This window comes from Barbus barbus (assembly GCF_936440315.1).
Source record: "Barbus barbus genome assembly, chromosome: 40".
In the NCBI taxonomy this organism is placed as follows: domain Eukaryota; kingdom Metazoa; phylum Chordata; class Actinopteri; order Cypriniformes; family Cyprinidae; genus Barbus; species Barbus barbus.
Window position 1 is genome coordinate 1843703 of NC_136718.1, and position 13440 is coordinate 1857142.

General features: G+C 40.9%; 1 protein-coding gene and 1 pseudogene across 3 annotated transcripts; both read right to left on the reverse strand.

Annotated features, from left to right (window-relative positions):
* Positions 1-487: 487 nt before the first annotated feature.
* Positions 488-4761, reverse strand: LOC306859359 (androgen-dependent TFPI-regulating protein-like). Of its 2 annotated transcripts, XM_079400374.1 has the most exons (6): positions 4572-4761; positions 4362-4487; positions 3675-3776; positions 3485-3600; positions 3228-3388; positions 488-1926 (listed from the first exon to the last, which is right to left on the reverse strand). In XM_079400374.1, the coding sequence occupies exons 1-6, from the start codon at positions 4740-4742 to the stop codon at positions 1901-1903; spliced, it is 702 nt and encodes a 233-aa protein (XP_079256500.1). In that variant the 5' UTR covers positions 4743-4761; the 3' UTR covers positions 488-1900. The 2 variants fall into 2 exon arrangements, with proteins under 2 accessions (XP_079256500.1, XP_079256501.1); XM_079400375.1 differs by lacking the exon at positions 3485-3600 and having other exon boundaries at positions 1739-1926.
* Positions 4762-6515: 1754 nt separating this feature from the next.
* On the reverse strand, positions 6516-8108 carry LOC306860045 (annotated as a pseudogene). The gene has a single exon. The product of its transcript is annotated as an uncharacterized misc_RNA (transcript).
* Between the last annotated feature and the right edge of the window lie 5332 nt (positions 8109-13440).

A 13440-nucleotide genomic window follows, 5' to 3' on the forward strand; every position in this document is an offset into this window, starting at 1 on the left:
AATAAAGCATTGTTTGTTTTATTTGTATATTATGTGTATTTGTAATGTGTATCTTTGTTCTTATTTTTTAATAAGAAAGATAGAATGATGACAAATATTTTTTTATCTTCGCCCACTTTGGCCTAAATATCTGCCATGCATCTTTGTGTTTCTAGTTTGGCTGTAATGCTCAGACAACTTGTAAAACCAAAATAGTAAAACTAACATGACAAAGAATCGTGATAAAATCGTGATATTTCAAAAAAAAAAATACGTGATATGATATTTTTCCCATATCTCCCACCCCTTCAGCCGATCTGATTAAAGTAGTCTCCTAAGTAGGAAGTTAAGAAACACGCACTACTGACGCACTGCTGCTCCATTACTCCATCAGCACCAATCAGCACTGACGCTCGTTTAGATGATGGCTGCCCTATAACACATACAGGCAGACGAGACATATCTGAAGAACACAAAAGACAGTTTAAATGAATAAAAGATCAGTTCTGAGATTGTATTGTTTATAGATGACATTAATAATCTTTACATTGTGCAAACCATTAACAGAAACCCTGATTGGCCCTCTTAAGCGTCACTGATGATATTTTAATGTTAGTGCATCATATTCTCCACAAGTGCTTTAATAATCATATCAGTGAAGGAATCACATTGGTCTCATAGCAAAGGTCAGCTCAGTTCACCTGTTTTACACACATTCATATGAAGAGGAAACTCACCATAATGACAAAGCAGCACTCTATTCTGCTCTATAACAAGTTGACAATAGAATTAGCAAACATTCAGTTTTCATGAAATAGCCATTGAAAGCTCTCAATGAGAATGATACTGAAAGAATGAATGCAGAGCCATTTCTCTGGATGTGAATTAAACGTGTGCTACAGGACACAGATTACTAGGGTTTACTTGTTTCTAATAAAGTCCATCATCAAACTCTGGGCAAAGCTGGAAAATCACATTAAGAGCTTCAGTGCTGAGATTACCCGAGTTACGCAGGTGAAGAGTGTCACTGAGAAAGCCCTCAAACTCATCGTGTGACACATTTACACGGCTTGACACGGTCACAAGCTACAGAGGATTTCTTATATGTGTCCCTGCAGCACAAAAGCAGTCATGAGTAACACAGGTATATTTGTAGCAATAGACAACAATACATTGTATGAGACAAAATTATACATTTCTCTTTTATGCCAAAAATCATTAGATATTAAGATCATGTTCCATGAAGATATTTAGTAAATTTCCTACCATAAATATATCAAAACTTCATTTTTGATTAGTAATATGCATTGCTAAGAACTTCATTTGAACAACTTTAAAGGTGATTTTCTCAATATTTAGATTTTTTTGCTCCCTCAGATTCCAGATTTTCTAATAGTTGTATCTCAGACAAATATTGTCCTATCATAACAAACCATACATCAATGGAAAGATTATCTATTCAGCTTTAATTTCGTAAAACTGACACTTAAGACTGGTTTTGTGGTCCAGGGTCACATTTTATATTAAAAGGAGATTGGTCACCAGCTCAGACGTGTTTTAAAGTGACAGTTATGAATCTGAGAAGAGGAGAGTGCTCTGTTCCTTAAATCACTGAACAACAGCATTCTGGGATATTACAGCATCTGGAATTTCACAACTCTAAAATAATAAAAAAAATTAAAATATATATATTTTAAAAATACATTATTTTACTTTAGCGTCACAAAATTATGTAAAAAGAAGAAAAACAGAGTAAAATATCAGCACGATTAGTATAAGCACATACCATGTGTTCAGTAGGTATGTTTAGTTTCTTTCTGTATGTATGTTTGGGAGAATTAAGCCCCTCTTGTATAAAATACAAGCAATGCTACTTGGCCGGTTTGAGCTCCACACGGTTAATGTGGATTCCAGTAGACATCTACTTCTTTTTCCTCTTCTGGTTCCCTTATAAAAGAAAAACATCAGTCAGTATGGATCATAATAACAAGACATAAGCCTACCACACTCCGTGATTAACATTTGTTATTATAATTTTTTATTTTTTAATGAAACCGGAATTTAAGTTTACTGAACATTTAGACAAAATGTAAAACATTTTGCATGTTTTTTGAGCTTTTGAACAGAATGGAGATGTGTAAATCTTTCTTATTTTGCCTAAATATCATATTTTTTCCTTTAGTACTGCCCTTCGGAAGCTACATGTTTCTCAGAATACAAAATAAGATCTTCAAAAAGCCCTGTCTCTTTTAATGCATGGTTTTTCCTTCTGGAGCATCAGAGAGCGTTTGAATCTTCTGTAATAGTTGCATACGAGTCCCTCAGTTGTCCTCAGTGTGAAAAGATGAATCTCTAAACCATTCAGTCATTGTTGGAAAGGGTTCAAATACACAAAAATGCTGGAAAACCACAGAATTTGTGGGAGCTGAAGGATTTTTCTGAAGAACAGCAGGCAGTTTAACTGTTCAGGACAAACAAGGGACTCATGATCAACTATCACTAAACAAACAAACACAGCTCTGGATCATTCAGCTAACAACACAGTATTAAGAATCAAGGGGATGTAAACTTTTGAACGGGGTCATTTTTATAAATTCAGCTATTATTTTCTCTTGTGGACTACATGTAAACATCTTTTATGTGAAATATCTTATTCAGGTCAGTACTAAATAAACAATAACATGCATTTGTTATTATCCCTCTTATTTTGGTAAAATAATGAACATTTTGCAGATTCTGAAAGGGGGATGTAAACTTTTGACCTTTTTTTTGGAGCAATTTTGCTCTTCTGGTTTAAAAAGCAAACCAACGTCATGAAAAGTGCCGTACATGTGTTAATTTGGAGAGGCGATTGGCTGCCGTGGCTGGAGAGTACACTTTTTCAGATCAAAGGTGTGAAAGACCAGTGCTGAAACAGGAGGTCTTTAAGGTCCAATTCTCACTGTTAACAAACCATTAACTATCACTTTTGCCTCAAACTGCTAATTTGCTGCTTATTAATAGTTAGTAAGGTAGTTGTTAAGTTTAGGTGTTGGGTAGGATTAGGGATGTAGAACATGCTCATGCATTAATATGTGCTTTATAAGCACTAATAAACACCCAATATGTTAATAATAGGCATGCTAATAAGCAACTAGTACATACTGAAGTGTTACTGAAATATGCATGGCAAATATAATAAAGTAGGCTTCACAGAGTTAAATCTCATAGCTTTTTAAAAGATTGGCCATTTGTCAGGTTTCCCTCACCTGTGCTGCTCCACATCATGCGGCTGAGCTTCTCTCCTAACAGGTAAAGAGGAGCCATGGAGAGCGACGCGCCTCCGAGGAAAATACACAATCCCATGGGACTCAAGTGAGCCATGATAGGATACACCCAAATCCCTGACGCATGGCGCACCCACAACACCCTAACGAGGGACAGACGCATTAGAAAAAGACATTAAACACAGAAAAACAAGAGCTTTGATTAGATTTATGTGAAGGACGCAAGCAGACGAGACTACCATGACAGGTACAGGGCAACAAATAACGCCAGACTGAAGATCCCTTTGGTGCGACTGGGATATCTGTGATTCTGGAGGAGCATCTGCAGCAGCAGCAGCGGCATGATGAATGTGTGCTGGAGACAAACACAGAGCGCCACTGAAAGCCAGTCCTGAGCAACTGCAATCCTCACACAGCCATTACTCTCACCATTGCATGATTCATCCAGACGGGAATGATCTCGTCTAACATCTTTGGAAACACCAGCTCTCTGTCGTACGTGTAGAGGGTCCAGAAAGAAACGAACACAAACTGCAAGCAAGAAGATCAAGAACAAAATATCAATACACTATTAAATCAACATTCACCAGTAAAAATACATTTAAAAAACACTGGCATTAAACAAACCACTTTTGTCAAACAGGCGAAGTTATGAGTTAATTATAGAGTCTGATATCAATCTATCAATAGCTAATAAGAGGTTTGAAGCCGTGTCCTGCTATAATTCATATTATACTACAACTAGTCCAACGCTTTCTAAATCTTCTATTATTGTTTTTATGAATGCAATCTTTAAGAGCTCGTATTGATTGCTAGATTGCATGAAGAGATACACAAACACTGTTTTATAAACCTATGCATTCAAGACTGTTGGTTTGGTAAACTGAACCAGTTACAGCATCAGACACACTCTCTTATACATTTGAACATAACCTGTTGAATTTTAATTATGTCCTTGTTATCTGTCAGTCACTTACTATAGAAAGACTTAAACACTGAATTAAATGGGAAATTCAGCTTTAATAATGTTTTGATATACTCGGCTGGAGGTGACAGGTGACGTCAGAAATATTGTTTACATACAGGAAGAATATAAGCGGTCACGCGCACACTCACAGTGCCGACCGGAAACGCCAGAGCGGTGAAATAAAAGTCCCGCGCTTTAGTGAGGATCAGAGGGGTCTGTTTGAGGGACACCGCGTCCACCAGCACACACAGGCCAAAAAACAGCGTATGCGACACCTGCGGAGAGAAACACACACACACACATGAGACACACGAGCACGTCCTAACTCTCCCACAGCACTCACACTGACGGACTGTTACCAGATTAATGAACGTCAGGTATTTCCAGCGTCCTCCGTATGATTGCACGCCAGGGTGTCTGTCTGAGGTTTGCAGGGTGCAGTTACTCCAGACCGTGAAAACATACCAGCTAAACACCAGCAGGTGAACCAGCAGGCTCATCTTTGCTCCGAGTCTCGCGGAGGCAGCCATGTTTATCGGCTCTGACGTCACCGGAAACAGAACTTCTCCAGGAGGCTGCAGCAGGGGAGGAGGATATACAGCAACATTATTAAACCACCACGCTCCAAAGTTCATTAATAACCGTCCCGTCCATAAACATTGACTAATTGAGAGTTTTGTTGTTTTTGTGTGAATTTATAAAAATGACATTAAGATATCAGATGATCTGCACTACAGATTAAACAAGTTAATAGTGAGATTTGTTACCAGTATTCTTATTAACTTACCAAAGTATTGAAAGTCAGAAAGGTACATTAAAAAGCATGCATTTTAAGGTTAGACTTTAAATGTTTATGTTAAATCCACTATTGTATTGTGTATAAATGTTCTATATACACAGTATTAGGTTCAATTACATAACTGTTATTAAGTTACAGGAAAAATAAGAGTAATCCCTTACTTCACTTTTTCAAGGGGAAAGTAATTAAATTACAGTAACTAATTATTTAGTAACTAGTTAGTTACACACAACACTGGGAATGATATGTGGGTGAGATTGTGCAGAATTGTACTGTGAACAAACGCTCAGCCAGTTCAGATCGACTGGTTCTGTCTGTCTTTGAACTCAGTACAAATTCTGGTTGAAATGACCACAACACACCCTTCAGTGGTTAAAGTTGGCATGGAAAGAAAACCAAGACCCAATTGTCTTCCCTATTGTGATGTATATGTGAAAGAAATGTCTTACTGTACAAGTAAAAAATGCAGGACGGGACTTCAGTCTGTCCAGCCAGCCTCACACCTAGATACATGTGAGATGATGTGAAGGGTCAGGCTCGATGACCCATAGAGCAGAGTGAAGGGAGAAGCACACAAGCATGTGCAGAGAACAGTTCACACTTAAAGTAGTTCAAACACACGATATATACATATAGTCCACAAGAGAAAATAGTAGCTGAATTTATAAAAATGACCCCGTTCAAAAGTTTACATCCCCTTGATTCTTAATACTGTGTTGTTAGCTGAATGATCCAGAGCTGTGTTTGTTTGTTTAGTGATAGTTGTTCATGAGTCCCTTGTTTGTCCTGAACAGTTAAACTGCCTGCTGTTCTTCAGAAAAATCCTTCAGGTCCCACAAATTCTGTGGTTTTCCAGCATTTTTGTGTATTTGAACCCTTTCCAACAATGACTGTATGATTTAGAGATCCATCTTTCCACAGAGGACAACTGAGGGACTCATATGCAACTATTACAGAAGATTCAAACGCTCTCTGATGCTCCAGAAGGAATTCCCACATCTCAGACATAAAATATTACCCTTTTCAGACAGTTTTTGAAGTGAAAAAAAAAGAAAATACTATACAAAATTTATTGAAACGACTAGTTTTTTAATTACCTTTGTAAGATCACAAGTACCCTTGTAAGACCCCCATAAAAACACTTTCTCATAGGATCAAAGCAAATCTCATAGGTGACCTATTTTGATCTCAAAAAGGAGAGTTGACACTGAAAGGTGATGAGTTTGCATCTATGAGAGACGTGGAGGCACAGGTGAAAGTGTTAGATACATCCGAGTCTGATAGGCAGGTCATATAAGCAGGTTCTCTCTTATTCAGAATGATGTGAAAACTACAATTTGACAATCAAGTCAAGATACCAAGTCTTTTATATTTATCAAGACGTTTATTATCAGGGTACAATCTAATGAAGTCACTCAATAAACAAAAACATTAAATAAAAATAACAAAAATACATACTTTATGTCATCATGTTATGCTTGCTTCCTTTAAGAAAGCAAAAAGCTCAGTGTTTACTAGTTTTCCGATTCTCTCTGTACAGCAGAAGTCGCTCTGTGGTGTGTTGAGGCAGTCTGTTTCTCTGGGCCCGTACAATACAGGAGGCTAGAGGAAACAGTCTTTTAAACCCCCCTGAAGATGCTGGGACGGCCAACAGTTTGCGGCAGATGCTCTGTAGGCGAGGGAAGCGGGCAGCTTCTTTCCAGAAGGCCTGGACAGAAACCTCTCCCTCAGACAAGGGCTCTGATAAATACTGCTGCAGCTCAGGCACGTTCATCAGCTTCTGCGTATCAATATCTGCTTTATCACGACTCATTTCTGCTGCGGTACAAGTTTCGCTTAATGCCGACTCCACAACTGAAGAGGCACGCTGTTTGGAGGGTGTAAACCGTGTGGTACTCTTGAACTTCTCTTTTCCGCCGTCAAAGGGTTGCAGCTTGATTCGTGGATTCAGAACTGTGGCTAGTATAAAATCTCTTCGCAAAATCAGAGGTTGGAAGTAAGATCGGAGACCAGAGCGCAGGGCTGAGCAGAAAAGGCTGAAGCTCATGGCCTTGGTCTCAAGAGTTTTATCGGTCGACCACTTCTTCGAAAGGCTCCACTAAGCCAACAAAGTCCACTACCTGTTCGCGTGCAACATGAACCATCGGTGGACAAACGTGGCAGCTGTTTGCCTCGGTGCGAGCTTGATTAAGAAGGGTCATCACCAAGTCCCATACCGACTCCTGCATTATTTCACGGATGATGGTGGTGGTGGAGTTCCAGGCGGAGCTGCTTGTGCTGCAAGAAACAGACAGTGAGAGCTTGCATTTCCGTGCAAGAACCTCAAGCCAGTAGGCACTGCGGCGGAAAAAAGACACCACGCTTTGTATCTCGAGAAGTATACGCTCAACAACTCTGGACTTCTTCAGTGCCTCCTTCATTACACAATGCAGTAGTGTTGTAATACAGTCCAGATGTTTGCTGCAGGAGATTTCAGCTATAGAGTATTCGTCTATGGCGAACTGGTCATCAAGAAAACGCAATAACTCCTCTTCGTCTGCATCGTTCTTTTGTGCAGAATACATGATCTTGTAGTCACAGAAAACATCATGTGTAGCAATAGTGTTCTTGGCCTCGTGGATAATGCTGTAACCAATGTTATGTGGGAAAAGCCCATAGCTTAGAAGAATGAATTCGAGCTCTCCTCCAATCTTTGCTCTAAACTGATTACACTGTAATTGGCGAAAAGCCACAGTCGGTCTGTTAATGTTCCAACAACATTACGGCCTGCACTCAAAGATACACAGTTCATGAGCTGCTGGATCAGCCGTGGCTTGATGGTTTTCTCCACAGCATTATAAAGCTCTAAAGCTATGGTGCGCTGTGAGAGTTGTGGATGTTGAGGACCAACGGAGGACATGAACTTACGAAACCCAGAGCCTTCAGTGAAGCTCAGGGGCAGCATGTCCTCGGCAAGCATTCGCAAAACATCATTAACAAAAGCTTTATGCTGCGGCGGCACAGCAGAAGGACTTCTGGAGCTGGAGGGTGAAGAGGAACATGGGTACAGGGGAGGACTGTTTGCGTCCAGCGTTTTTTCTAAAGTTGTCCTCTTCATCTCCTTCACCTTGGCTAATGGCTCTGCTGTGCTCTTTGACTGTGCATTAAAATTAAATATAAAAAAAAAGACAAGCGTAGGCAAACACATTTATTTCTAAATTATCCCAAGTAGGCATGTCTCCTCAGGCTCTCCACTATCATGTGTAAATGGCATTAAAATCTCAAAGTCAAACAGACTCAAACGATGTCAATATTTTACTTTAACTTAACACAAATGCTAAATCTTAGTTTGGGGACAGAATGTACAAATTGTATTATGGTGTAAAATTAGGTGTTTGAAACAAAACTTATACCACTGCTAGAGGAAACATACCTTTGTTCATGTGTGATATAACCTTTGTGACAAACTAGCCCCACAGTCTTGAGGTAATCAGTAGTAGGTAGGGGTGTAACGATATCACAAACCGAACCGAAAGATCGCGATACACCACCCACGATACGAATCGAGGAACTCTCGTGGCGTACCGCGGTACTCTCCTGCTGCTGCCCATTGTTGAGGTCAATGGCACTTATCTCTAACTAGCTATTAATTTAAACAAATTTTTATTTGCTTACATTTGATTAAATTGTATTAGTAACGACTAATAAGAGCTTTTTAAATTTTGTTCTAAATATTATATTCTTAAGTTACTGTTTTCCAAGTGCATGTCATTTCCCGTGACTTGGGAGTGAGCGTCTAGTATATCTGCAGGATGGCTGCTTCACATAGTACTGAAACTGCAGATCCCGGACACATTTAAGTCTCCTGTGTGGGAATACCTTGGTTTTCCAGTGGAGTACAGGAATGGAATTCGTGTCGTAGACAAAGCGCACACAATCTGTCGTAACTGTTTCACAAAAATCTCTTATACGACAGGAAACACGTCTCATGGTGCGTTCACACCAGACGCGAATGAAGCGTTAAGCGCGAGTGATTTACATGTTAAGTCAATGCAAAGACACGATTAGACATCCTGTGGCGCGATTCACACGAATGAGGCGACCGCATTTCAGTCAGAATGTGCTGCATGATGGTGTTTTTGAAAAAGAACTTAAAACTTAATTGAACTTCCAAATGTTTCTTAGAGTAGACAAGCCAGTGTTTATTTTTGACTAGAGTACATTGGAGTTTATTTCATATTAGTTTACTTCAGGTATGGCTGCACTAAAGAGACAAATGTTTTATTCTGACTAGTCTACATTGGAGGTATTTATTTATATGCTGACTGCATTAAAAATGTGAAGCCAAAGTTAATAAAGAAAAAGTTAAGTCAAGTTATTGTTATTATTGAGTTAAGTGAATCTATTGTTCCTTAGCATTGCTGGTAAGATGACATGAACCCTACCCCCACAGCAAACCGAACCAAACCGGACCGAACTGTGGCTCCAAAACCGTGAAATGTTTTAATGACTCAAATAAATCGCTGGATAAGCATACTGAACCTAAAATTTTGAAAGTCCCACATTAGTTAAAAAATAAAACTTGTTTAAACATGTTTAAACAGCATGAAGCTAAAAAGTCTGTGCCCATCATATACACTACATGATTTTCTGAATGACCAAAATCTGTGACTTCTTTGAGCAAAAGTCGCAGTGTTAAAGGGAAAGGTCACCCAAAATGAATCGTTTAGTCCACCTGGAGTTGTTCCAGACCTGTATGAGTTTCTTTCTTCTGCTGAACACCAGATAGTTTGAAGAGTGTAGGTAACCAAACAATCCATGGTCCCTCATTGACTTCCACAGATCCAAAATATCTACTTCAGTATTCAGCAGTAATAAAGAAACACAAACAGAGTGTGTACTGTGCCTTTAACATCTTTATAGCGTGCTTTCATTTGTTTTTACAAAACTGTACAAAAGACATGATCAGCCATTACAAGAATTTCAATATTACTGAATCCAAGAGAATTGATACAATTTATTTCGATGGAAATCACTAATCCTAAATCAGAGCTGTGCAGTCATGAAGGCTATATAAAGAGTACATATATATATATATATATATATATATATATATATATATATATATATATATATATATACACTCACCTAAAGGATTATTAGGAACACCTGTTCAATTTCTCATTAATGCAATTATCTAATCAACCAATCACATGGCAGTTGCTTCAATGCATTTAGGGGTGTGGTCCTGGTCAAGACAATCTCCTGAACTCCAAACTGAATGTCAGAATGGGAAAGAAAGGTGATTTAAGCAATTTTGAGCGTGGCATGGTTGTTGGTGCCAGACGGGCCGGTCTGAGTATTTCACAATCTGCTCAGTTACTGGGATTTTCACGCACAACCATTTCTAGGGTTTACAAAGAATGGTGTGAAAAGGGAAAAACATCCAGTATGCGGCAGTCCTGTGGGCGAAAATGCCTTGTTGATGCTAGAGGTCAGAGGAGAATGGGCCGACTGATTCAAGCTGATAGAAGAGCAACTTTGACTGAAATAACCACTCGTTACAACCGAGGTATGCAGCAAAGCATTTGTGAAGCCACAACACGCACAACCTTGAGGCGGATGGGCTACAACAGCAGAAGACCCCACCGGGTACCACTCATCTCCACTACAAATAGGAAAAAGAGGCTACAATTTGCACGAGCTCACCAAAATCGGACGGTTGAAGACTGGAAAAATGTTGCCTGGTCTGATGAGTCTCGATTTCTGTTGAGACATTCAGATGGTAGAGTCAGAATATGGCGTAAACAGAATGAGAACATGGATCCATCATGCCTTGTTACCACTGTGCAGGCTGGTGGTGGTGGTGTAATGGTGTGGGGGATGTTTTCTTGGCACACTTTAGGCCCCTTAGTGCCAATTGGGCATCGTTTAAATGCCACGGCCTACCTGAGCATTGTTTCTGACCATGTCCATCCCTTTATGACCACCATGTACCCATCCTCTGATGGCTACTTCCAGCAGGATAATGCACCATGTCACAAAGCTCGAATCATTTCAAATTGGTTTCTTGAACATGACAATGAGTTCACTGTACTAAAATGGCCCCCACAGTCACCAGATCTCAACCCAATAGAGCATCTTTGGGATGTGGTGGAACGGGAGCTTCGTGCCCTGGATGTGCATCCCACAAATCTCCATCAACTGCAAGATGCTATCCTATCAATATGGGCCAACATTTCTAAAGAATGCTTTCAGCACCTTGTTGAATCAATGCCACGTAGAATTAAGGCAGTTCTGAAGGCGAAAGGGGATCAAACACAGTATTAGTATGGTGTTCCTAATAATACTTTAGGAGAGTGTATATATAATAGATGTGTAACGTTAGATGATAAAACTCAATGGTTATAGGACAGCACTTTAAATCAGTCTACTCTTGTAAATGGCTCATTATAAAATCATGAAATGGTTAGTTTTTTATGTTTATTTAATGGAAGTTGACATTAATGTTATAAATGTTACTTTGCTTTGTCATATGGAAACAAAAAGTGCCACATCAGAGGAAAATGAAGTTAAATTTCAGCACATTTTTTTCCAAGGTGAATTCTGACATATCACACAGATCAAGTGAACCGTTAACAAAGATTTTACAACACCCTAAACAAAACATGTAACATTATGAGCAGTATATCTGTATAGCTTCAATGAGAAAAAAACAACATGCATTTATCAATGGTTTTTCACATATCTGAAGACTTTCTGAGCATTAATGTTATAAATGTTACTGAGCATTATGGACTTAAGATGGCGCCGGTGAGATCGGCTGCCGTCACGACTGCTCCGACCAAACTTTGTCTTTTTTTGTTATTTTTTCGTATTGTTAACTATAAACACCGGTTTCTTTTTGTAAGATGGCCATTCTTACATACGACAGGGCCACTCTTATTTCTATTGGTGCACAATGCACTAACCTTTCGCCGATTTTGAACCCGGACCCATCCTGGCCAAGCGAGATCCTGAGGAGGAACAAAGGACGCGACACGTACCGGCGTCCTCGAGGGAAACGAGCCGGCGTCAGGAACAGGCTGAGGGCTCGCGCACACCGCGCTCCCTTACCAAGTGTCCTGCTCGCCAATGTCCAGTCGCTGGATAACAAACTCGATGACCTCAGGGCAAGAGTCAGGTTCCAGAGGGACATTCGGGACTGCAACCTTCTCTGCTTCACCGAGACATGGCTGAACCCAGCGGTACCAGACCACGCCATCCAGCCGGCCGAGTTCTTCTCGGTTTACCGCATGGACAGAACGCTGGACTCGGGGAAGACTAGGGGAGGTGGAGTATGTCTGATGGTGAACAAACACTGGTGTGACGGCGCGAGCATTGTTCCCCTCTCACGCTCCTGCACACCGAATCTTGAACTTCTGACCATCAAATGTCGCCCTTTTTATCTCCCTCGGGAATTTAGCTCGGTCATCGTCAGTGCCGTTTATATTCCACCTCAAGCGGACACGGACACTGCGATATGGGATTTACATGAAACACTACACCTTCACCAGACACAGCACCGGGACGCCGCATTCATTGTTTTGGGAGATTTCAACAGTGCCAACCTCAAGCGTGCACTGCCGAACTTCCATCAGCACATCAGCTGCCCCACCAGGGGCGAAAGGACATTAGATCACTGTTACACCCCATACAAGAACAGCTACAAGGCACAGTCACAACCACCGTTTGGGAAATCAGACCACGCCGCCATCTTCCTCATGCCTGTTTACAAACAGAGGCTGAAACAGGAAGCCCCGGTGCAGAGGGAGGTCCAACGCTGGACGGACCAATCGGTGGCCGCTCTGCAGGACGCGCTAGATGACGCAGACTGGGACATGTTCCGGCGCAGCTCTGATGACGTCAGCTTGTTTACGGAAGCGGTTGTGGGATTTATAGAGAAACTAATGGATGATACGGTGCAGAAAACCATCATCAGGACGTTTCCCAACCAGAAGCCGTGGGTGGATAAAACCATCCGCGACGCCCTGAGATCCCGCTCCGCTGCCTACAACACAGGGCTCATCACCGGGAACATGGATGATTACAAGGCTGCATCTTACAGCGTGCGCAGATCGGTGAAGGAGGCGAAGCAGCGCTACGGGAGGAAACTAGAGTCGCAATTCCAACATGGCGACTCTAGGAGCCTGTGGCAGGGACTTAGAACCATCACGGACTATAAAACACCACCCTCCAGATCGGGGAATGCGGACGCCTCTCTGGCTGACGAGCTGAACACTTTTTATGCTCGCTTCGAGGCTGCAGCTAATCACGCTAACGGCGCTAGCAGTGCTAACTGCATGCACGCTGAGGAAGCCGGTGAGGACAACGTATTCACCATCACGGAGCATGACGTGAGGAGGGCATTCAAGAGAGTGAACATCAGGAAGGCAGCAGGACCAGATGGC

Excerpts from the sequence above, each read along its gene's own strand:
- LOC306859359 (XM_079400374.1), bottom strand. The coding sequence starts at position 4,742 with ATGGCTGCCTCCGCGAGACTCGGAGCAAAGATGAGCCTGCTGGTTCAC. Across the intron at positions 4,488-4,571 it reads ACCTGACGTTCATTAATCTG|GTGTCGCATACGCTGTTTTT; the intron begins GTAACAGTCCGT and ends TTCTCTCCGCAG. Across the intron at positions 3,777-4,361 it reads TGGCGTTTCCGGTCGGCACT|TTTGTGTTCGTTTCTTTCTG; the intron begins GTGAGTGTGCGC and ends TCTTGCTTGCAG.